Source organism: Chiloscyllium plagiosum, chromosome 1, assembly GCF_004010195.1.
Source record: "Chiloscyllium plagiosum isolate BGI_BamShark_2017 chromosome 1, ASM401019v2, whole genome shotgun sequence".
In the NCBI taxonomy this organism is placed as follows: domain Eukaryota; kingdom Metazoa; phylum Chordata; class Chondrichthyes; order Orectolobiformes; family Hemiscylliidae; genus Chiloscyllium; species Chiloscyllium plagiosum.
Window position 1 is genome coordinate 74,854,611 of NC_057710.1, and position 26,206 is coordinate 74,880,816.

General features: G+C 40.1%; 1 protein-coding gene across 3 annotated transcripts in view; it reads left to right on the top strand.

Moving 5' to 3' along the window:
* ipo11 (importin 11) overlaps positions 1–26,206 on the top strand; it is a 458,122-nt gene that overhangs the window by 281,233 nt on the left and 150,683 nt on the right. For all 3 annotated transcript variants that reach the window (XM_043689423.1, XM_043689430.1, XM_043689427.1), the window contains exons 25-27: positions 1,455–1,550; positions 4,686–4,799; positions 15,859–15,980. In XM_043689423.1, the coding sequence (XP_043545358.1) occupies positions 1,455–1,550; positions 4,686–4,799; positions 15,859–15,980 (332 nt within the window). The remainder of the gene's footprint in view (positions 1–1,454; positions 1,551–4,685; positions 4,800–15,858; positions 15,981–26,206) is intronic.

Below are 26,206 nucleotides of genomic sequence, written 5' to 3' on the forward strand. Positions count from 1 at the left end.
TGGGCGTCACTGACTCGGCCAGCATTTGTTGCCCATCCCTAATTGCCTTTGAGACTGGTAATGAGCTCCCTTGAACCACACAATCCATGTGGTGTAGGCAGTATTCATGGGTTGGAAGGTACTGTGTATGGAGCCTTGATGAGCTGCTGCAGTTCATCTTATAGATGGTACACATTATTGCCACTGTGCATCAGTTGTGCAGAGAGTGAATGTTGAATATGTTAGGTGAGATACATGGGTAACTTGTTTTGGATCATCCTGTATTTGACTGTGGAATATTTGGTTGTCAAATGGAAATTATCCATCAATGGTAAAGCATATTGGTGGTAAAGGGAAGCTTACTTGTTGTTAGAATATGGGGAGATTGGTGACATAGTGGTAATACAGGTTGTAAGCTTGCTTGCTGAGCTGGAAGGTTTGTTTTGTGTGATGTCTTGTCACCATGCTAGGTAACATCATCAGTGAGCTTCTAGTGAAGCGCTAGTGTTATGTCCTACTTGCTATTTATCTGTCTTGGTCTCTTAAGATAGGTAATATCATTTTTGGTTCTTTTTCTCAGAGGTTGGTAAATGGGTCCAAATCGATGTGTTTATTGATGGAGTTCCAGCTTGAATGCCAGGCCTTGAGAAATTCCTGTGCATGTCTATGTTTAGCCTCTCCTAGGAATTCCTAGAGGCTTGGCATTTAAACCAGAACTCTATCATATTGATCTGGACCCCATTTACCAACCTCTGGAAAAAAAGAACCAGGAATGATATTACTCACCTTAAGAGACCAAGACACACAAATAGAAAGTGAGACATAACACCAGCGCTTCACCGGAGGCTCACTGATGATGTTACCTAGCATGGTGACGAAACATCTGAAAACAAACCTTCCAGCTCAGTGAGCAAACTTGCAGCCTGAACCTTAACCTGAGCTACAAATCTTCTCAAACATTGCAAATAGTGGTAATACCACTAGTAATCCAGCAGCATGAGATGATACTCTGGGGTCAGGGGTTCAATGCCATGGTGGCTAGTGAATTTCAAATTCACTGAATAAATCTGAAATTATAAACTTATGGGTAGAAAAACCCTAATTGGGATAGATTTAAATGTATATGCATTGTGCATTAAATTATTAGATAAGTGTAACTGAGACATGAATAAATTCACATCCCCTTTTCAGTTGCCTTTAATATACTGTGAAAATGTTAGCTGTATCTACAAATAAGTCCAGTCAGTGTGTTAGGAAATTCATTTCTGGTACTTTGTTTGAATGCATATTGTTTGGCATCTCTAGATACATAGCAGTATTGTTAATGAAACGTTCATAAAAATCATTTCTCACTGTTTCATCACCAAAGTTTTAAAAATTACAGTTCAGTTTAGTTTAAATGTTTTATTCAGCATTTGAAGCAGAGTTTAAAATTATTTTAACTACTTCTTTGGTGGATAAATTTTGTTTTGCAGGTTGTAGAAAATGTCCTCAAAGTGAATCCTGTACTAGGGCCTCAGATATTTCAGCCACTTCTTCCATCAGTCCTGAAAGGAATCTTGGATGGAGAGGTAGGAATTAAGAAATATAATTCACAGATGATGAATTAAACAGGCTCTTAATTTAGTAGAAATGCAGAATTTTAGCGAGGCCATGCCAACAATTGTGGCAGAATCACAGTGAGACATTTGGTAAAACCTCTAGCCAGCAGCATGTCGCCTTTTTAGGGGGTTATTGTTATTAAAGCCTTATTAATACACATTTTGCCTCATTAATATTCAACTTCCTATTTTGGCGATCATGCCAAACAAACTGCATGTTGAGAATTTTCAGCATGGAAATCAGAGGTGTCCTTGACACTTAAACCCATTGTTGGCTATGAAAAGCCTCCTTGCAAGCAACAGCATCTCAGAGCATGATCAACGGACACCATCCTCTCATATCCCTCCCTTACCAACAGTAGTATCTGATTTTTGCAGATCGCACATGATCCTATGCATTGCTCCAACCTACGTGCCAGATATTTTAGAAGGATAAACTTGCATTAAAAGGTGCACCAACAACTAGCATTGAAAGGCTGCGACAACAACATTTTACACATGTGGACAGGCACACAGCTCAGTGATTGGACTAGGCTGATCTCTGACCTGTTGATAAGTGCTCTTAGCGCACAGTGACTTTGTGCCTCATGCATGCATGCGGCATCCATGCCTTGCCATGCCTGTTAATTCACTGGGGCTTCAACCAGAACCTGAAGGATGTCAGTACTGCCATATTGTGCAGACGCATAGATAGGTTGCTTGTAATGCTCATCTGTCCAGTAATGGGGTAAATATCTTGCAATATGGCTCACAGTTGTCTGCACAGGAAATGCAATAATATTTATTCAATTAAATGCAAACCCCCCTAACTTTCAAACTAGCCCTCCTCCAGATGGAGAGCAGGAACTACTGTTATCAGTCAGGGGATCTTGGTATGTTCAATCACAGATACAGTCCTCACATGGTCCAGGGGCTTATTCACAGTTAATCCTTTACTCAGGCTAATCACGATTAAGGGATATGTCTGACTGTAATGAAGAGTGGGCAACAGTCAATCCTGTAGAGCCATCAAAGGCTGCCAGGGAGGTCCTATGATGTCAGGTCTGCAATTACATGGCAGCCATAAAAAAAACTTGGGATAAGTGCAAGACATTTTCCTAAGGTATCATTGTTTTAGAGGATTTTGCATTGCATGCCTTTTTTGCACTCATAAAGTTTTATTGCAACTTTTTAAGACAATTAATGTTGATTTGTTTCACTCTATGTCAAAATACACTTCCAAATTCTGATTTCGTGTCTCCAGAGACACATCCATCAGGATATCCTGTTGTTATAAACAAATCATTTTTATTGGATTTCATATAATTTGAATATTTTTACATTTTACCATGTTATAAGCTACAATAAAGTTGCTTAATGAGGATTTTAAATTTGATCAATTAGCTGTAGTGTTACATTTTATTAGGATTTCCCCTGGCAATCAAGTCCTGGTATTCCTGGAGTCATCACAAAATTAAATTAAAGATTTTATAACAAAATACAAAATTTCCATTGTTTTGACAACGCACAGGCCAAGTTTCAGTGCTTGACAAGAATGACTGTTACTAATACATAGATTGCAACCATAGATAAACGTAGAAAAAAATTAATGAGAGTCATCGATATATCCATTGTGGCAGGTACCAAATGGCAGATATCTCCTCTAAATAGATATAAACATGTTTGCAGTATTCAACTAATTAATACTATAAGCTGCTTATAAGCTCCCACAATACAAATGGGATTGTATACACTCACATATAGGTAGGGAGAATTAATTTGGATTTTTATGGAAGTAGGAGAAAAAATAGTGATCTTTGTCCATAAGGCTTGCTGAATTGATTCTTCTGATTAGAACGCTGTTTCTTGATCTTCTTCCTTGAGACACTTTTACCTTTTTATTGGGAAAGACATAGTGATTGGTTCCCATTTATAAAGATTTTTGACTTATCCATTAGAAGTGACAGCTTACAGTAACTGGAAAGGGGAAATAAGCTAGGTATCCTCAGGTTTGAGACCCATTTTACTGTAAAGAAAAGAGATAGTAGTTTCTGCTGACATATTCACACCTCCAAGCTGTTCTGCTACCTAGGAGCCAATCACATGATCGTTGACAGGCCGAAGGTCTTTGTTATCAATAACTGATCACTAGTTCACAAACCAATTAGCTACTTTTAAAACTTCATTTATATATGTGCCTTGGGTTCAGCTCATCTACAAACTCGGTTCCACCACTGTTTGCATAATCAGTACATACCATAAATGTTAGGTTATTTGCTTTAACAATATGCAGCAATCCTTGTTTCTTAAAACATTCTTTTCTCATTTCAAACCACAATCAAAAATACAGAAAAAGTAAAGATATGATATTTACTAACTATTAACACTTGATCAGGAAACTGGATAAGAAATGCAGAAATTTCTTGTTACAAAACTGCTCACAACATAATTGTAATTTCACAGAATTTCATAGCATTCATCATTATAAGTAAAATAATTTAAAATAGTTTGCAGTAAACCAGAAAACATGCAAATCAGACAACTGCAATAAATTTAAGCTGTTGTCTTGTTTTACACAAATCAAAAGTATTTTGCTTTCTTTTTTCCTCCAATTCAATGAGGATAATTGAGAGTTTTCCCTTCAAAATTGAGTTAACTTTAGTTGTGAATTTAGAGAATGTGAATGAGGAGGGGGTGACACTGTGGTAATGTCATTGGACCAATAATCCTGAAACCCAGGCTGATGTTCTCAGAACATGGATTTGAAGCACACATGACAAATGGTGAAATTTGAATTGCTTAAAAATCTGAAATAAAAAGCGAGTCTAAAATTATAATAGCAACTATATAACCACAGTTGATTGTCATAAAACTCATCCAGTTCACTAATACCCTTTAGAAAATGAAATCTGCCATCCTTGCATGGTCTAGCTTCCCTGTGACTCCTGACCCACAGCAATGTGGTTGACTCCTAACTACCCTCTGGAGGTGGACAATAAAAGCTAGTCTAACTAGCCACATCAATGATACGTGGATAAATTAAAATGTTTTGAAGTTTTTTTATTAACAAGTCTACTTTTTTTTCAACAAGATATGTTTTGTATGTATTGTTTCCTTGTATTTCAGAAATATCCAGTGGTAATGTCTACATATCTGGGTATTACAGGACGTGTACTATTGCAAAATGCAGGATTTTTCTCTTCCCTTCTCAACCAGATTGCATTAGATCTCAGCCAAGAGGTAAGTGCAAGCATTTACAATTCTTGAAACATGTTAACTGATTTGAAATTGAACAAAAATTACTACTTCCTCAAGACTCTCCTTCGCTTGATTACAGTGAAATTGCCTATTATAATAATCAACAAATAAGTCTGTCAGGTTTGAAAGTTCATGGTTGTGCATTGCCAGAAAATATGAAATGTGGAACAGCAAGTTTCAGGTATTATTTCGAACAATTCAATTGATTACCAAATAGTAAGTACAACTTTACACTAACCAAATGGTTGGCAAAGCATTTTCTCCCCCCTTGGGATGTGAGGAACATTTTCAAGAGTGTATTCATTGCCCATCTCTCAATTATAAAGGTGTCAGTAGTCTAGAACTGCTGCAATCTTTTTGCAATAATTCTTTGGTTAATCTGTGAGAATATAACTTTTTTAAAAAATTCTGCCACTACCTCTGCTCATGACTGAATTGTTTAGGATGCAGGTATACTACCATTTTGATGGCTTCTTGAAAGCACATTAATGAGAAAGTTATCATGGAGTCTAGTCTGTCTTCCATCTACAGTAAAACAAGGTGGTGTAAAATCTCTGTAGGAGGTTGTCTTTCTATTGGTTTGAACTGTGTAGTATCTAGGCAGATAAGAAGCTACAATGAATACTTGATAATTTTATTTCTAGTCGGTTGGTAGATCTGCCCTTGTTCTCTCAAACTTAATTCGTACTTGTCTGAAATGAAATGTATTTAAACCCCAAGCATAGTGTTTCTCTGTAACTGATTCTGATGCTGAGTGCAACAATACATGGTAGGCAGTATAAACTTGATATGTGGCATATTTTGCTATCAACACATACCAGTCAGACTGATAGCTGCAATTCAGTCACAACGATGAATATTTATGATTCGAATTCCAAATATTGAATTTTAAAATCCAATTTGACAAGGTAGAAAAAATCTCCAGATTGGCTTGGCTTTCTGACTATGATACATTCATTTCATAGTGTGTTTTGAGAATATAATGTTTTCCTTTGATACCCATGGCTACGTATGATTTAAGCTCTTATCCACAGAAAGGTGGTGCAACTAGATAGCCTTATAACACGACTATAATTACAGCTTTTTCTCATCAATTTTGTTTTAAAGCTTGAGAAAGACAGTTTTATTGTTTTCCTATTATTTTGGCTAACTTAATTTCAAAGAAAAAGACATTGAATGCCTGAAATGTTTTCCTTATCAGAATTCTATTTGGTTTTAATTTTTTTTGCTTCAACTCCAACAATCTTAATTTCTAAGAGCTTTTACCTATCCTGAAGCTGCCAAATGCTTGTAAATTACTGATGCATATTTGTAAGATTTATTTGTACTTTATTATTTTCTTCAATACTCTCCCTGTTCCTCGTCTACTGTAAGTATGGCTGTATTCTAAGTCCCTTTACTGGGATTGAGTATCTTCTGGTACTCATCAAAATTGTCATTATTTCATAAGCGTGATGATGGTGTTGCCAGCAATCCATTTGAGTATAACAAGCATGACAGCAGTGTTTATATTTCCAGCAGGTGTCGCAAAATTAATGATATGGAGCGGGAATGATGGCTGATTTCAGTGCTAAGCAACACCACCACCTTTCCCCCTCTTCCCCCACCCCACATTCACCACCACGACCACCACCATCGAATTTAGGATTGCTGGAAGAGACATTAGGGGTCCTATTAATGTCCCAGCTGATAGCTAACTCATTAGGCAGCATGGAATCAATCCTGTGATGTACCTCTTCTGCCTAACCCAATTGCTAACTTGGTAAATTTGCTGACTTTTTTTATGATGTGGAGCTGCTGGTGTTGGACTAGGTGGCCAAAGTTAAAAATCACACAACACCAGGTTATTGTCCAACAGGTGTATTTGGAAGTACTATTGCTCCTTCACCAGGTAGCTATGGAGTAGGCCACAGAATATATTGCAAAAGATCACAGTATCATACAACTGAAATGATATATTGAACAAACCTGGATTGCTGTTTAATCTTTTAGAATGGATTGCAGGTTTTGGTTCATTAATATGTAAATCCCAGTACTTCTTTCAAGTCACATTCTTGAGATAACTTAAGGTTTTATATTAAAAAAAGACATTTCAGCTCAGACAATGCATTAAAGGCGTGAGGTTGGAGTCTGTATGTACCCTAGTCCTGAGCCAGACTGGTTCTATTTCCAAAATGGGAATTTATAAAATGTTACATGCATTGACTGTCTGCAGAATGTGTCCTTTTTGAACAAAGTAGAATGTATCTGCCTTTACAATTCTGCAAATGCAAATTCATCTCATAGACTTATATATGTGTGTGTGTTGGGGTTTGGGGTTGGGGAGGTGTGAGTATGTTTGTGTGCGAGAGCTTGGTAGTGTGTGTGCATGAGTGTGACAAAATATAAGCCTGTGAGAGGGTGTCTGCGTTGGTGTGAGTGTGGGGAGTGTATGTGTGTGTGTGTGCGCCTGAGAGAGAGCATGTGTATGAGAGAGGGTCTGCTTAAGTGTGTCAGTATGTAAGAGTGTATGTGAGAGTGTGTATAGTGTAGTTGGGGTCACTTGCAGTGTAACATGAACTCCAAGGTCCCGGTCTTGACCATCCTCATGAGTACCGAACTTCACTATCAGCCTCCGCTCGGCCACTCTGAATTGTTGTGAATCCTGATGTCCACTTTGCAGAACGGTCACCCAAAGATCCAAGGCCGAATGTCCCTGCGGTCAGGGACGCAGAGTGGCCAAGCATGCAAGCACACACCACATTCACTCACATGCACACACTCTCAGCACCCCCTCCACACAAACACACACACACATACTCTGTCTTTCACTCTATGTCTGTCTCTGTGTGTGTCTCTCTCTCTCTCTTTCTCTGACCTAGCATCCTGTCCTTCCAAAGTATCAAATATTGCCCTTTTGAAATGAGAGTTGCTAGTGTGTAGTCTGCGCACTTAAAATTCCCACTTCCTTCACTTGAACCTATATCCCAGTAAAACTAAATTTGCACTGTTACCTGTTGTATAAACTAGATGAAATTTGTGCATGGATGTATATTTGAATTTCAAAAATCTATATGGATTAGTCTGAGAATTATTCACTGGACTGCCAAACTGCAGCACCTTAGATACTTCAGACACTGTGGCAGAATACCTGGTTTAAGTAATATCTATGCCTCTTATGACTGTGAAAAACTGCTTCATGCCAGAATTTGTTCATTGCAGGTAACAGCCTATATTTAAATAAATGTTCTTTCAAATCTTGAACAGGCCCAACGCACAGAACAATACCTATGGTTTCCTGAAAGTGAAGCTACAAAGTCAGCCTATGTCATTTTGAATTTCCTTACAAATTGTCTTTTCATTATATAGTAAGCAATGCATGGAAGGAAATAAGGCAGCAACCAGCACAGTTTATAAATGAACTATTGTAAGATAAAATGGAGTTGCCTACAAAAAACTGTGATTGCATTTTTAAAAAATTCATTCATGGGATGTGGGCTTTGCTGGCTGGCCAGTATTTCTTGCTTACCTCTAGTTGCTCATGAAAAGGTGGTGGTGAGCTGCCTTCTTGAACTGCTGCAGTCCACATGCTGTAGGTTGACCCACAATGCCAATAGGGAGGGAATTCCAGGATTTTGACGCAGCAACACTGAAAGAACGACAACATATTTCCAAGTCAGGATGGCGAGTGGCTTGCACGATATCTTGCCGGTGGTGGGGTTCCCAACTTTCTACTGCCATTCTGGGTGAAAGTGGTCATGGGTTTGGAAAGTGCTGTCTAAGAATCTTTAGTGAATTCCTGCATTGCAACTTGTAGAAACACTCTGCCTCGACTGAGTGTTTGTGGTTGACAGAATTGATGTTTGTATATGTGGAAACTGGCTGCTTTGTCCTGGATGGTGTCAAGCTTCTTCAGTGTTGTTGGAGCTGCACCCATCCAAGCATGTGGAGAGTGTTCTATCACATTCCTGACTTGTGCCGATGGACAGACTCTGGGGAGTTGGGAAGTGAGTTACTTGCCCAATATTCCAAGCCTCTGACCTGCTCTTGTTGCTACTGTATTTATGAGTTCAATTGTGTTACTGGCCAATGGTAATTCTGAGGATTTTGATAGTGAGGGATTCAGTGATGGTATCGCCATTGAATGTCATGGGGCGTGGATCAGATTGTTTCTTATTGGAGATGGTCATTGTCTGGCATTGTCTGACGTTACTTGCCACGAGTCAGCCCAAGCTTAGATATTGTTGCATTTGAACAGCGACTGCTTCAGTGTTTGAGGAGTGATAATGGTGCTGAGCGTTGTGCAATCATCGGCAAACATTCCCACTTCTGACCATATAATGCAGGGAAGGTCTTTGATGAAGATAGTTGGAACCAGGGCTCTACCTGGGATACTTCTGCAGAGGCGTCCTGGAGCTGAGATGACTTACCTTCAACAACCATACCTGTCATTCTAGATATGACTGTAATCAGCAGAGACTTTGCTTTCTGATTCACATTGATTCCAGTTTTGTTAGGGCTCCTTGATTTCAAGGACTATCATTCTCCCCTCAGCTCTGGAATTCAGCTCTTTTGTCCATATTTGAATCAAGGCTGTAATGAGGTCAGAAGCTGAGGGGGACTTAAACAATTTGGATGTGACTCGAGGAGGCATGGTTAGTATGTTTGAGGATGGTGTACAATTCTGGTTGCCCTGCTATAGGAAAGATCTTATTAAACTGGAAAGGGTACAAAAATATTTAAAAGGATGCTACCAAAATTAGAGGGGTTGAGTTATAAGAAGAGAATGGATAGGCTGGGACTTTTATCCCTGGAGAGGAGGCTGAGGGGTGACCTCATAGAGGTTTATAAAATCATGAGTCATGTATAAGGTGACTAGTTAAAATCTTTTCCCCAGGATAGGGGAGTTCAAAAGTAGAGTTCAAAAGCATAATTAAGGTGAGAGGGGAAAGATTTAAAAGAGACCGAAGGGGACAGCTTTCTACACACAGGGTGGTGTATATATGGAACAAGCTGCCAGAGGAAATCGCAGGGGCAAATACAGTTACAACATTTAAAAGACATTTGCAAAGATACATGGATAGAAAACGTTTAGATTAGATTCCCTACAGTGTGAAAACCGATCCTTCAGCCCAACAATTCCACACTGACCCTCTGAAGAGTAACCCACCTAGACCCATTCCCCTACATTTACCCTGAACACTATGGACAATTTAGCACGGCCAATTCCCCTGACCTCACATTTTTGGATTGTGGGAGGGAACCGGAGCACCCGGAAGAAACCCACACAAGTGGATATGGACTAAACAGAGGCAATTGGGATTAGTTCAATTTAGGAAACGTGGTCAGCCTTGACAACTTGGGTGTATGACTATGGCAGAACCCGAATTGGTCATTACTGAGCAGGTTATTGCTGAACAGCTGTTGCTTGATAACACTGTTGATGACATCATCCATCAGGATACTTATGATTGAGAGTAAACTAGGGTGATAATTAGATGGGTTGGATTTGTCCTGTTTTTTGTGTACAGGGGATACCCTGGGCAATTTTCCACATTGTCGAGTAGCTTCCAGTATTGTAGCTGCTTGGCTAGGTGAGCAGCAAGTTCTGGAGGACAACACTGAGGTACTATGACTGGAATGTTCTCAGAACCCATAGCCTTTGCTGTATCCAGTGTCTCCAACTGTTTCTTGATATTGCATGGAGTGAATTGAATTGGCTAAAGACTGGCATCTGTGATGCTAGGAACCTTTGAGGAAACCAAGATGGATCATCCATTTGGCACTTCTGGCTGAATATTGCCGTGAATGCTTCAGCCATTTGCACTGATGTTTTGAGCTCTTCCATCATTGGGCAAGGTTCCCCATGGGAGAGTGGTGTTGCTTGTCATCTGAGTGTGTGGCTACTAAACGACATGACCAGCTATCCTTAGTAGCCACACACTCATGACAAGCAACACGAGTTCGACTGGGACAACACTACTATTATAGGACAAGCCAAACAGAGAACAGCCAGGGAATTCCTAGAGGCATGGCACTCATCCACAGTTTCAATCAATAAGCACATTGACCTGGACCCAATATACCGGCTACTGCAGCGGACAGCTGGAACTGACAACCAGAAGCAGCAGGTACAAATCATTATAAATGCCAGAGGAAACATCACAGAAGCGCTTCACAGGAGGCTCCCAAGCACCGTAGATGTCACCTAGACAGGGGACGAAATGTCTGCAACACAAATTCCCAGCTTGGCGAACAGAACCACAACAACTTAATGGTAAGGTCCTAGGGAGTGTTGCTGACCAAAGAGACCTTGGAGTGCAGGTTCATAGCTCCTTGAAAGTAGAGTCACAGGTAGATAAGAGAGTGCAGAAGGCGTTTAGTATGCTTTTTTTTATTGGTCAGAGTATTGAGTACAGGAGTTGGGAGATCATGTTGTGGCTGTACAGGACATTGGTTAGGCCACTGTTGGAATATTGCGTGCACTTCTGGTCTCCTTCCTATCGGAAAGATGTTGTGAAACTTGAAAGGATTCAGAAAAGATTTACAAGGATGTTGCCAGGGTTGGAGGATTTGAGCTATAGGGAGAGGCAGAATAGGCTGGGGTTGTTTTCCCTGGAGCGTCGGAGGCTGAGGGGTGACCTTATAGAGGTTTATAAAATTATGATTGGCATTGATAGGGTAAATAGACGTGGGCAGAACTAGAGGGCATAGGTTTAGGGTGAGAGGGGAAAGATATAAAAGAGACCTAAGGGGCAACCTTTCCACACAGAGGGTGGTACGTGTATGGAATGAGCTACCAGAGGAAGCGGTGGAGACTAGTACAATTGCAACATTTAAAAGGCATTTGGATGGGCATATGAATAGGAAGGATTTGGAGGGATGTGGGCCGTGTGCTGGCAGGTACGACTAGATTGGTTGGAATATCTGGTCGGCATGGATAAGTTGGACTGAAGGGTCTGTTTCCATGCTGTACATCTCTATGACTCTATCATTAGGGATGGGGATATTGTGGAGCCTTTTCCTCTGCTAGTGATTTATTTAATTGTCCAGCACCATTCATGACTGGATGTGGCAGAATTGCAGAACTTAGGTATAATCCATTCGTTATAGGATTGCTTAGTTCTATCACCTCTGATTGCAGTTTCTGTTATTCAGAACAAATCTACTTTAAAAGTAATTGGCAGCAGAGCACTTTGGAACTTTCTAAAGCTATGAAAGTTGCAACATACTAGATTACCTTGGAGACTGCATATAATAGTTTGGCTGAGATCCACTCAATATTGTGAATTCCCATGTGAAAAAGATTACTCATGCTACTCACTAGTAGTGCACTTTGGTTTTGTTGTCACTGGTCCATGTGGCCAATCCTTGAAGTCGTTTGTAGGCCATTCCCAAAACTGCATTTATTTCGTTGGTGAAATTTGGCAATATTATAAGATTGAATTAATCCAAATAGAGTCTGCTTTGTAAGTCACCTAGTAGGTACTTGTGCAGTGTTTTCTACACACTGGGTTTGCAACAGAGATTTGTGCTGCAGAGTAAGCTAATGTAGTCTGATCTACAGAGAAGTTTAATCTCATACAGTAACAAAAACTTTAAAACTATTATCTTGTAGATCCTTGTTCCTGACTGCACTTATTCAAAGAGCTAACATCCTCTGATTATTACTTGCCAATAAACCCGACATTGCTAAAAAAAATTACAGTCTTGTTATTATATCTTGGTATTTTTAAAAAATTCATAAAAGACAGTTTAGAGATGTATTCTTACAACAAAATTGATGGTAATAAGTGGACCACGCAGAATTGGAAATTTGTCTAATCTAAATGTGTCGTTACTTGCGCCCACAACAGGCCACTGAAATCACTCATGAGGGTGTTGGAACAGTGGAAGTAAATATGGCAATGAGCTCAGGGATTCTTAACAAGAGTTTTTAAGAAGTTAGGTCAAGGGTTATTAATGGTATGTGTGAGAGGATGGAGGTAGGCAGTATGAAGAAAGGGAAATTGCATTTTGAAAGGACTGTTGCTTTATTGAATAATACTGAAATCTGAAAATTAAAGTAAACTTTCATAAAGAGAATTAAAAAGTTATTAAATGCATAATGAGTTTTAAAATTAAAATAAATGTTGCATTTTCTCAGGCAATTAAATCAGTGGAAATGGTTGGAAAATCCCATCTGGTTCACAAATATCCTTTTAGAGTAGGAAACTGCCATCCTTAACTGAAGAGTGGTCACTGAACCTGAAACATTAACTCTGATTTCTCTCCACCGATGCTGCCAAACCTCCTGAGATTTTCCAGCAATTTCTGTTTTTGTTGCAGATTTCCAGCATCTGGAGTTCTTTTAGTTTTTGGCATCCTTACCTCGTCTGGACTCTGTATGACTCCAGACCCGCAGCAATGCAGGGTCCACACCGGGGCTCAGTGATTAGCACTGCTGCCTCACAACACCAGGGACCCGAGTTCAATTGCAACCATGGGCAACTGTCTGCGTGGAGTTTGCACATTCTCTTCGTGTCTGCATGGGTTTCCTCTGGGTGCTCCGGTTTCTCCCACAATCCAGAAATCTGCAGATAAGGTGAATTGGCCATGCTAAATTGTCCATAGTGTTCAGGGAGGTGTGGGTTAGGTACATTAGTTGGGGTAAATGTAGAGTAATCGGATAAGGGCATGGGTTACTCTTCGGAGAGTTGGTGTGGACTTGTTGGGGCGAATTGCCTGTTTCCACACTGTAGGCATTCTATGATTCTATGACTTAATAGCTCTCTAGGCAACGAGGGCAATGAATGTTAGCCTAGCCAGATCCCGTGAGGGAATAAAAATGATTTGGATGTGAGCATAAGAGGTATAGTTAGTAAGTTTGCAGATGTCACCAAAATTGGAGGTGTAGTGGACAGTGTAGGTTACCTCAGATTACAACAGGATCTTGATCAGATGGGCAAAGGCTAAGAAGTGGCAGATGGAGTTTTATTCAGATAAATGGGAGGTGCTTCATTTTGGGAAAGCAAATCTGAGTAGGACTTTTTTATACCTTTCCCCTCTCACCCTGAATCTATGCCGTCTAGTTATGGGCTGCTCTATCCCAGGGAAATGACTTTGTCTATTTATCCCTATCCATGCCCCTCATAATTTTGTAAACCTCTATAAGGTCACCCCTCAGCCTCCAACGCTCCAGGGAAAACAACCCCAGACTGTTCAGCCTATCCCTATAGCTCAAATCCTCCAGCCCTGGCAACATCCTTGTAAATCTTTTCTGAACCCTTTCAAGTTTCACAACATCTTTCCGATAGGAAGGAGACCAGAATTGCATGCAATATTCCAGCAGTGGCCTAACCAATGTCCCGTGCAGCCACAATATGACCTCCCAACTCCTGTACTCAATACTCTCACCAATAAAGGAAAGCATACCAAACACCGCCTTCACTATCCTATCTACCTGCGACTCCACTTTCAAGGAGCTATGAACCTGCACTCCAAGGTCTCTTTGTTCAGCAGCACTCCCTAGGACCTTACCATTAAGTGTATAAGTCCTACTAAGATTTGCTTTCCCAAAATGCAGTACCTCCCATTTATCTGAATTAAACTCCATCTGCCACTTCTCAGCCCATTGGCCCATCTGATCAAGATCCTGTTGTAATCTGAGGTAACCTTCTTCACTGTCCACTACACCTCCAATTTTGGTGTCAGCTGCAAACTTACTAACTATACCTCTTATGCTTATATCCAAATCATTTATATAAATGACGAAAAGTAGAGGACCCGGCACCAATCCTTCTATGTTTGAGCCAGTTCTGTATCCAAATGGCTAGTTCTTGCTGTATTCTGTGAAATCTAACCTTGCTAACCAGTTTCCCAATGGGAACCTTGTTGAATCCCTTACTGAAGTCCATATAGATCACATCTACCGCTATCCTCTTTGTTACTTCTTCAAAAACCTCAATCAAGTTTGTGAGACATAATTTCCCACGCACAAAGCCTTGTCTTTCCAAATACATGTACATCCTGTCCCTCAGGATTCCCTCCAACAACTTGCCCAGCACCGACATCAGGCTCACTGGTCTATAGTTCCCTGGCTTGTCCTTACCACCCTTCTTAAACAGTGGCACCACGTTTGCCAACCTCCAGTCTTCCAGCACCTCACTTGTGACTATCGATGATACAAATATCTCAGTGAGAGGCCCAGCAATCACTTCCCTAGTTTCCTATAGAGTTCTAGGGTACGCCTGATCAGCTCCTGGGGATTTATCCACCTTTATGCGTTTCAAGACATCCAGCACTTCCTCCTCTGTAATCTGGACATTTTGCAAGATGTCACCATCTATTTCCCTACAGACTATATCTTCCATGTCCTTTTATTTGGCATATTTTCAATTCACTGAACATGCATCACAATTAAGTTTGTTTTCATATGCCACATTATGGATAATTTAGGTACTGTCTTTGACAATACAAGTGAAATCTGCAATACCAATATGGTCACTGTGAAAGCTCTACCTTAATCATGCCTCTCACTCTGAGGCTTGGTGACCCTCCAGGTTAAACTCATCAGCTGAGGTTTTTCTTCAATGAGAGAGTTTGCCATGGTGCTCAGACTATGGCAACTTCCAGTAAAATGCAACTGAAATTTTAATAAACGGTTTTAGCAGTGGGCATACACATTTTTGTTTTCCATTGGTACTAAAATGAAAAAAGCATTGGTGAGGCTATCTTTGTTTGGCAAGAAAATTTAGCTTCTACCTTCTATTCTGATGTATTCAGTATTATCACTTTGACAATTTGAGAAATGTTACATATTCCATCATAATTATGAAAGAGATGCTGACTGCCCATCCATCACGTTAGAATTGTCTGGAAGCAATTTTTTTTGGTTTTCATGCCATTTTGACTAGATCCTCCAGTAGAAATGCAATATTAGTTCTGTATATTGTTCATGTTCTCTTTGATAATGGAATTCTGAAATATTAAACGTATATTTTTTTTTAAAGCCTTACTGTCACGCTCTCCCCAGTAGTAAAACATTTGGTTGTAAATAAATTAAGTCTGGTTTTCTTTCTAGATGGATCAGATCCTTGGCAGTATAATTGAGATGTGGGTTGATCGAATGGATAACATTACACAGCCAGAGAGACGAAAACTTTCTGCATTAGCATTACTTTCACTCTTACCTTCAGAAAACAGGTAAGCAAGTGCTTATTAGTATAACAATCATATCTACTTATAGTATTCTCTGTCCTGAGTAAGAATGGTGCTTATTTGAGCTTTCAGTTGACTGTATTAAGTTAATTATTTGTATCAGAAGTTAATTTGATCAGCATTGTTTACTGTCACCTTCATTCTTTGTAATGTTATTGTTTTTTGTGATTGTTTGCCATTTATGATTCAAAACTCTATTTTTGAAAAAGAATATTGGGAGAAAGTGAGATTCTGAATTTGCAATATGTGTTGTTTTTTGTGGCTATTATCATTTCTATGATCCCTGTTAAGACTTGGTAATTTGGTAACTTAAATTAAGAGGTAAAGTTTGAAGAAAATTACTACATTCCTCAATTGAATCTACATTACTTTTATCAGCTGCAAATACTCTAAACTACTGTCAAGGAAATTGTCTTCTTTTAATTCTGAAAAGACTGAAAATAGCTATCCATTTTGAATCTTAATAGACACTTCATTCTCAAGGAACCAGCCTAAAGGTGTTCTCAGCTCCTGATGGCCTTTTGTCCTTTCACAAGCTCCAAATCCCAGAACTAACTTTGCAGTGGGGTAATGTGGGAGATAACCTTGCATGTGCCCAAGCTAAGTGGATCTTCCAAACTCCTATTAAACCCTCACAAACGTGATCTTTTCAATCTGAGCCTGAGCCCCCCCCCGCCTCCCCCCTTGCACCGTCCACCCCCATTCGTTTTGGTGAGCAATAGCGTCATCGCTTTCTCTGCTTCAGTGTATGAGCTGCCTCATAGATGGCTGCAGACTGAGAGTTTCCAAGTATCTCAAAAACCTACCAGTAATACAATGGCTTTCTGCACATTTTGTTTTCCCCAAAGCTTTGTATCTGAGTAGAAGTACAAATTAGCATCATGTATACCCCAAACTCTATGCTGTGAAAGAATTCGATAAAGAGATCACAATTTAGCCATTTATGAAAACTGACATTGATAACTCCATTCTATGAGACTTTGAGATAGCAATCTAGCCACAGTCAACAACACAACTACTGTTGTCCAGAAATGCAAATGTCTTCCCCCATCTTAGCAAGTCTCACAACTTTTGCTTACTGTAGAAACAAGAGCCAGGTTTGTTGTTGTACAGAAGTTAGTCAGCCATGTGAGCACTTTGATTGCTGCAGTTTACCTCAAGTTAAAGAGACAGTTCCCAAATTTCATAAAGTACTATGTGTAAGACAAATATATATTGAGAATTACGAACAACTGTAAGATGCAAGAAAAATTACTGTGGTTATCTTGCAAAACATGGAAGTATACCTTTGCATTTAAAAATAAATGGATTATGCTGCTTCTCTTGACATTACCTTTGGTTCATAATGACCTGAAATCTAAGGAGTAGTTCGATGATTACGAAACAGTGGCTCAGATTTTGTGTCAGCGGCAAAACACTGGAGCTTGCAGCTGACCTGTAGTAAAGCTGCCAACAAGGTTTGATATTGCCTGTGGCATTTTTTTGCCTGTCCTAATGTTGGTTTGAACCTAATGCCAAGTCAAGGGGATCTTCAGGCATTCATTAACAGTGATGTTACCAAGCAGAGTAAGCACCCAATTCTCAAGACGGAGACCTAAAAGTAAAATGCACTGCTTAATGTTCAATTATAAATTTTACAGTAACTGCAATAAAGATTGATACATACCAATTATAAATTGAAACAGCATAAGCAAACATATTTTTGGTATTTTAAATGATGGAACTTCTTATCATAGGAAAATTTAGCATGAGTCAAATATAACATGAGTTTTTCTGGGTTATGGAGGTTGCTAAACACCTTGATGACAGTATATTATGAACCTAGTATCTGGAGTATTGTGTGCAGTTTTGGTCGCCATACTATAGGAAGGATGTGGAGGCACTGGAACGGGTGCAGAGGAGGTTTACCAGGATATTGCCTGGTATGGTAGAAAGAACGTATGAGGAAAGGCTGAGGCACTTGGGGTTGTTTTCATTGGAGAAAAGAAGGTTTAGGGGTGACTTAATTGAGGTGTATAAGATGATTAGGGGTTTAGATAGGGTCGACAGTGAGAATCTTTTTCCACATATGGAGTCAGCTATTACAAGGGGACATAGCTTTAAATTAAGGGGGGGTAGGTATAGGACAGATGTTAGGGGTAGGTTCTTTACTCAGCGAGTCGTGAGTTCATGGAATGCCCTGCCAGTAGCAGTGGTGGACTCTCCCTCATTATGGGCATTTAAGCGGGCATTGGATAGGCATATGGAGGATAGTGGGCTAGTGTAGGTTAGGTGGGCTTGGATCGGCGCAACATCGAGGGCCAAAGGGCCTGTACTGCGCTGTATTCTTCTATGTTCTAGTTGCACTTCAGAGCATGGTGATTTTTAGCAAGGATATAGAGGAGAAACTTTTATCAGTTCAGCGATTACTAATGATTCCGATTCACAAAGATGTCAGCAGCAGACTGTAAGAACAGAGGAGTTTTTGAATTAGTGTTTGTTTGCACATGCAAATACATGACATTGTTGATTTCACAGAATAACAGTGCTGCCAATCCTGTCAAAACAATGTTTAAAAAAAAACCTTGCTGTTATTTTTGCTAATAGAGCATGCATAGATAGTAGATCATTTTTGGATAATTTGTGAACATGTTACAATCATGACAATTCCAGGCTCAATATTGATTTCGCCAATTTTTAAGTCATAACATTGCCTCATTTTGTTGCATGTTTATGCCTGTTAGCTTTTTCTTCATGTCTTTCTTCTCTTACTTGGCATTCAGACTACTGCTATCAAATTATTCGCAGTTTATAGAGGATTACAGACGTACAGCACACAGACAGGCCCTTTGGCCCAAGCTGGTCCATGCTGACCAAAATGTCTATTCACAAATAACCCCATTTCCCTGCACTTAGCCCATATCCTTCTAAACCTTTCCTATCTGTGTATTTGTCCAAATGCCTTTTAAATGTTGATAATGTACACACCTCAACCACTTCCTCTGGCAGCTCATTCCACATATGTACCGCACTCTATGTAAGAGAGTTGTCCCTCAGGTTCCCTTTTATTCTTTCCCGTCTAACCTTAAACTGATACCCTCTGCTCCTTGATCCCCAAACTTGAGAGAAAGATTGAGTGCATTCACCCAATTTATGCCTTTCATGTAATTATACACTTCTAAAAATTCCCCTTTTCTTCTATGCTCTGAAGAAAACAAAAGTTCTAGCTTGACCAACCTCTCCCTAGAACTCAGACCCTTAAGTCCTTGTAAATTTCTTCTGCAGTCTTTTCAGTTGAATAACATCCTTCCTATATCAAGGTGACAAAAACTGGACATAATACTCGAAGTGCAGCCTCACCAATGTCCTGCACAACTGCAATATAACTTCCCAACTTCTATACTCAATGCCCTGACTGATGAAGGCCGGTGTGCCAAAAGCCTTCTTTTCACTGCCCTGTCTGCCTGTGACTCTAGTTTCAGAGAACTGTGCACCTGAACTCCAAGATCTCTCTGTTCCACTACCCTCCTTAAGGCCCTACCATTCACCATGAAAGCCCTACCTTGATTTGACTTTCCAAAATGCAAGACCTCACATTTATCTGAATTAAACTCCATTTGCCCATTCTCATCCCACTTTCCCAGCTGATCAAGGTCCTGCTGCAATTTCTGATAACCTTCCTCACTGTCCATAATACCACCTATTTTAGTGTTATCTACAAACTTAGTAATCATGCCTTGTACATTCTCATCCAAGTCATTGATAGAAGTAACAAACATTAATGGGCCCAGCACCAATGCCTGAGGCACTCCACTCGTCACAGGCCTCCAGTCCAACAAGCATCCTTCCACTATTACCCTCTTTTTCCTACCAACAAGCCAATCATGTATCCAATTTGCCAGCTCCCCCTGGATTCCATGCAATCTAACCTTCCAGAGCAGCCTACCATGTGGAACCTTATGAAAGGCCTTACTGAAATCCATACATACTACGTCTACCGCCCTGCCCTTGTGAATCCTCCTGGTCACTTCATCAAAGAACTCTAACAAATTTTTGAGGCATGATCTTACATGCACAAAGCCATGCTGACTGCTCCTAGTCAAACCCCGTCTTTCCAAATGCCTTATCTCTTACTTCTCAAAATCTTCTCAAGTAACTTAAGTACCACAGATGTTAGGTTTACTGGTCTATACTTCCCACATTTTTCTTTGCAGCCTTCCTTGAATAAGGACACAGCATTTGCTACTTTCCAGTCTCCTGGGACCTCACCCGTGATGCAAAAATATCAGCTAGCGCCCCCACAATTTCTTCTCTCCCCTCTTGTAATGATCTTGGATATATCTGGTCAGGTCCTTTGTACATTCTATACTGTGAAATGGACTGTCTCCGAAATATCACCACTAACTTCCCCAAGATCGCAAGTCTTCTGGTCTTTCTCCACAGTAAGTACAGAGCTGAAGTATTCATTGAGGACGTCACCCATCTCCTGCGGTTCTACACATATGTGTCTTCTTTGGTCCTTGGGGGAGGGTTCTGTTCTCTCGTTATTCTTTTTTGTTAAATATACTTAAAGAACCTCTTTAGATTCACCCTAATATTCTCAGCCAAGGCTATCTCGTGCCCTCTTTTTGCCCTTCTGATTTTCTTCTTCAGTAATCTCCTGTATTCCCTGTGTACCTTCAGGGATTTTCTTGATCCCAGCTGCCTTTACCCTGAGCCATGCCTCCTTTTTTCTGGTCAAAGCCTCAATATCTCTTATCATCCAGGGTTCCCTAATCCTGCCAAACTTGCCCTTCACCCTCACAGGAACATATAGACCTTGAACTCTAGCTATCTCACTTTTAAAGGCCTCCCACTTGCTGGAGGTCCCTTTGCCTACAAACAACTCCAATCAAGCCCTACAAGTTCCTGTCTAATTCCACCAAAATTTGCCTTACCCCCATTTGGAACTTGAACCTGTGGTCCAGTTTTGTCCCTCTCCATAACTTTTTAAAAAATTAATAGAACTATGGTTACTGGTCCTAAAGTGCTCCCCACCACTGTTACCTCAGTCACCCATCCTGCCCCATTTCCCAAGAGTAGGTTGAGTTTTATCCCTTCCCGAGTAGGACTCTCTAAGTACTGTTTGAGGAAGTTTTCCTGAACAAACTTAACAAATCCCACTCCATCTAAGACCATAACGCTATGGCAGTCCCAGTCTATGTTAGGAAAGTTAAAATCCCCTACTGTGATAACCCTATTGCTCCTGTAGGTCTCCTCAGTCTCCCTGTAAATTTGTTCCTTTTAATTCCCGTTGGCTATTTGGAGGTCTATAGTACAACCCCAATAAAGCCACCATCCCCTTATTTCTTAGCTCCACCCACAAAGCCTCACTGGATAATCCTTCAGTTATTCATCTCTGATTACTACTGAGATACTCCCCGTAATCAAAACTGGAACTCCTCCTCCCCTCTTTCCACCCACCACTGTCCCGCCTAAAGCACCTGTACCCTGGCACATTAAGATGCCAGTTCTGTACCTCCCTTAGCCATGTTTCTGTAATGGCTATAATATCCCAGTCCCATGTACTTTTCTATGCCCTGAATTCATCAGCCTTACCTGTCAGTCTTCTTGCATTGAAATAGATACAGTTTAATCCAACAGGTATTCCTTGCTTGCTGTTGTGTTCCAGCCTGACCTGTCTCTTCACCTTACTATTTCTGATTATCATACCTCGTTCCAGCCTCACACTTGCCTCCCTGCTATGGAGGATTCCTGTCCCCCTGCAAATCTAGTTTAAACCCTCTCTTGCAACACTAACAAACCTGATTGCCAAGATATTGGTTCTCCCTCCAGTTCAGGTGCAACCCATCCCTCATGAACAGGTCACCTCTGCCCCAGAAAAGATCCCAATGATCTAAAATTTTGAATCCCTGACCCCTGCACAATTCTTTAGCCACACTAATATTCAGCTGCCATATCCTTCTGTTCTTATCCTGTTGTTTTTGCAGGACCTCATCCCTATTTACCTATATCATTGTGCCAAGGTGTACAATGACTTCTGGCTGCTCATCCTCTCCCTTGAGAACACTCTGCAGCTGCTTCAAGACATCCTGGACCCTGGCACCCAGGAGGCAATACACCATCTTGGATTCCCATTTGCAGACACAGAATCTCCTGTCTGTCCCCCTGACTATCGAGTCTCCTATCAATAAGGTCCTGTCTATCTTTACTCCTTCCCGCTGTGCCATAGAGCCAGTCAAAGTGCTGGCTACTGCTGCTTTCCCTTGAATGGTCATGCCCCCAATGGTATCCAAAACAGTATACTCATTTTCAATGGGAATGGCCACAAGGAATTCCTGCATTCTCTGCTTACTCCCTTTGCCTTTCCTGGTGGTCACCCAGCTACTCTCTGCCTGCACCGTAGGTGTGAACACCTCAGTAAAACTCTATGAAGCGCTCAGCATCTTGAATGATCCTGACTCCATCCAGCTCCCTAACACTGTCTCCCAGAAGCTGCAGCTGGGTGCATTTCCAATTTCTATAGTCATCAAGGCCGATGGGAGTCTTCCTGAGCTCCCACATCCTGCAGGAGAAACATGTGACTGCTAAAAATCTCTTAACGCCAGGTTATAGTCCCAAAAGGTTTATTTGAAAGTACAAGATTTCAGAGCGCTGCTTCTTCCTCAGATAGTTAGTGATCTCAGCTTCTGTAAGACTAAAGAATAAAGTTAAAGGACTTTACCTGAGATTGTCAGTACATTTTTGCTGAGCCACTGCTCTCCAAAGCTTATTACTTATTCTCCTACCAACAAGTCCAATAGCAAATCTCTCTAACCATCCTCACCCGGTTTTGTTTAGGTTGGAAGAGATGGGAAGGGGGGGAAACATTTTCAGTGATATACTGTTTGGCCTTCAGCATTCCTTGATACCAGGCCCACAATGATCAGTGCAGTTGACTGCTTCCAGGCTGTAATGTATGCACCGAAGTGATGCCTCTCCCTCTCAGTCGCCCTCTTGTTTGGTTCTAAATAATATTCCCAGATTGTTAAATTATGGTTTTCAGTATTTAGAGTAATAGAAATAAATTGAAAATATTCTATAAGTAGACTAGTTTCTATGATATATTATCCTAGTTGACTTCATATTTTGTCACATGCTAGGTGAAAGGGTATAATGTGTAATAAGAGCTGGAAGCTTCTGGAAGCACTGTAAACTGTTGTTGAAAATGAGTAGAGTTTGAATTTTCCATGTTTATTATTTCATCAATATCTTGAAAGCTGGTGAGATCACAGAAGTAGATACTTTGATCTTGTCATGACCCATTAGGAGAGACATTACATTAGTCTATAATTTGTACTGACATTGATATTGTGTTGCTGAATCTCATAGTTTGGTGTTTTTGTAAGTTTGATGTGATTTCAACTGGCACTGAAAGCAATACATGTGACTGCAGGTTCAACATCTGATTTTTCTTTCTCCTTTTATTCTGTGTACACATTAAAATAAACTTCATTGTTAACTAAAATCACCATAGACATTTTCCTTTGCACATTGAATTCTGTGATTATTGTAAGAGTTTTCAGGCATCAGAGAGAACTTGTAACTTAAGATTTTTTTAACAAGAATTTTAAAGGGAAGCTAAACTTACTGCTGATTTTTGGTTTTGGAGATTTGGATTTGAAGATTGGAGACATGGTTAGTAAGTTTGCGGATGACACCAAAATTGGCAGTACGTGGGTAGTGAAGAAGGCTATCCGAGAGAGTACAATGGGATCGAGAGCAACTGGACCAGTAGGCTGAGGAATGATAGCTGAAATTTAATTCAGATAAATTCCACTATCCAGTAGATGATGGCTATAGGAAATTTTAAAGATTCCCCATTTATACTTAATGAAAAAAGAACAAGTGATTAAAAGCTAAGCAGAATAAAAAGAGACATATTACATGTCTCTAAACCGAGGAATTAGAATTTTTTTAAAAATTGAGGGGACAGGCATTTTATATATAAAAAAAATCAAAATTGCTATCTGATTATGCCTCTCAATGTCACAGGAACATTTATGAAACAATCTATCATTTCTTCCTATACCAATTAAAGTTAGCACTGCTAATAACTGTGCTAGGACTTAGAATGAAGTAGATGTTGAGTACCTTAATTAAATATTTCTTATTGGTGTTCATTTACCCTGAGTAAGGAAAGAACTGCATCAGCATTGTTAATGATGGCAAATATTGTATAAACATTGACCGAGATGAGGACTTGGGAGACAGTCACCACCAACTAAAAGTGAGTGAGATGACTGTTACTCTTATGTGCTGGTGACTGACAGGAGAATCCACAAACAGTCAACAGGTTGTAAGAGAGAGGGAGCAGACACCAGATAAAATAGTGTGAGGAGAAAAGAAAAGAAGTCTCGTGATAATACAGGAATTTTTGAATTGATTGATTAATTACTGAGCAGCTGCTTTAAGGACTGTGCTTCAACTCCAGTACTTTTTAACAACAAATTTATATCCTGGCAGAGGGCAAGACAGAACTTAGAAGCAGAGAAGGAAGCTGATTTGTGAGTAAGGATAAAGAGTTTCTACTTTCTACTAATCTCCAGATTTAAGTAAATAATGTAAGATTCAGGTTATATTAAGTGAAGTAGCTTAAAAGTATGAGGTAAGGTCTAGCAAGACAGCTTAATCAAGAAACATGAACAAACCCATGTGCAGGAACTATTACTGGGTAAATGAGCTTGAGCTCCAGATTTCACAGTTTCAGCTGTGACTAGAAGTGCTGAGATGCATTCTCGATGCAAAGCTCCATATATCGCATGTTCACATCAGAAAATGGGGATCTGGGTGCAGATAGTGTTATGGACCAGGCCAGACCTCCTCACAAGTTTCACGAAAGTAGTCCAGACCTTAACTTTGCTAGTTGTTTTAAGCAGCTGTAATATGGATATTCCAGGAAGGATACGGTTCGTCAAACTACATATTTTTAAACAAAGCAATTTATTTACAATTATCAAATGAAATGCAAACAAAAAGAACAGAATACGTAATAACTTAACCTATCCAAAAACCCAACAGATCATCTCAACTTAATGATGCTGTTCCAAATATTTGCAACAATCCCTATAACCACCCTTTGGCTTAAAAGATAAAATCAAACAGGGTCTTACAGGAGAGAAGTCAGCGAGAGAGTACCGACATGGACCTGCTTCTTTGTTTCCAGCAGCTTCAAAAACCACAGCTAAATACCAAACCAAACCAGAGAAAGGTGAGCTGTGAGAACTGGCACTCCCCTTTCATTTACAAGTGTTTTTTTAAACTTAATAGCCTTTTGCCTGAGGCAGTATCTGATGGCTAGAATCAAATTGGCCCTAAAACCCTTCAAAGTTAGTCTTTTCAAAGTCTGTGTCTTTTATGACCTCTCTGGAAAAAAAAACAAGGATAACCTAACTTTGTTAAAGAAGCAGCATCATCACATCTCCCCATTTAGAGAAATGAACCATCAATATCTAAAGATGGCTTCATTTTAAAACCCCTTAATCTTAAATTGTTAGTACACTACAACACACATACATTGACTATAAACATGCACTACTGCATGCTGTTTCAATCTGTTCTACTCCTGCCGCGAAACACCTCTGTTTCACATTCAAGTCTTGACAAAGCGTTGGCAGTCATGTTTTCTCATCCAGCCACATGCACAATTTTCAAATTGAATGACTGAGACAACAAACTCCATCTAAGCAGACTGGCATTCCTCAAATGTCAGAGAGTTATGGTCAGTATTTATGATTGTCTCAGATATGTTAGTGGTAACCTAGCCATTGAAATATTGTAACGTCAACACCAAGATTGAAGTCTCCTTCTCAACTGTTCAAAATTTCTGCTCTTGAATGAATGTTCAGTTTTCTGGAGAAATACCCAATAGGTCTTTCTGTCATCTTTCCGTCTTCCTACAAGAGCACAGTACAGACACCTACATCACTTACATCGATAGTCACGTTAAACAGCTTTGCGTAATTAGATGTGGCTAACACTGGGGTAGTAGTTACCACAGGGTAAAAACAATGACTGCAGATGCTGGAAACCAGATTCTGGATCAATGGTGCTGGAAGAGCACAGTAATTCAGGCAGCATCGAGGAGCTCCAGCAAAATCGACGTTTCAGGTAAAAGCCCTTCATCAGGAATAAAGGCAGAGAGCCTGAAGCGTGGAGAGATAAGCCAGGGGAGGGGGGGGGTGGGGAGAGAG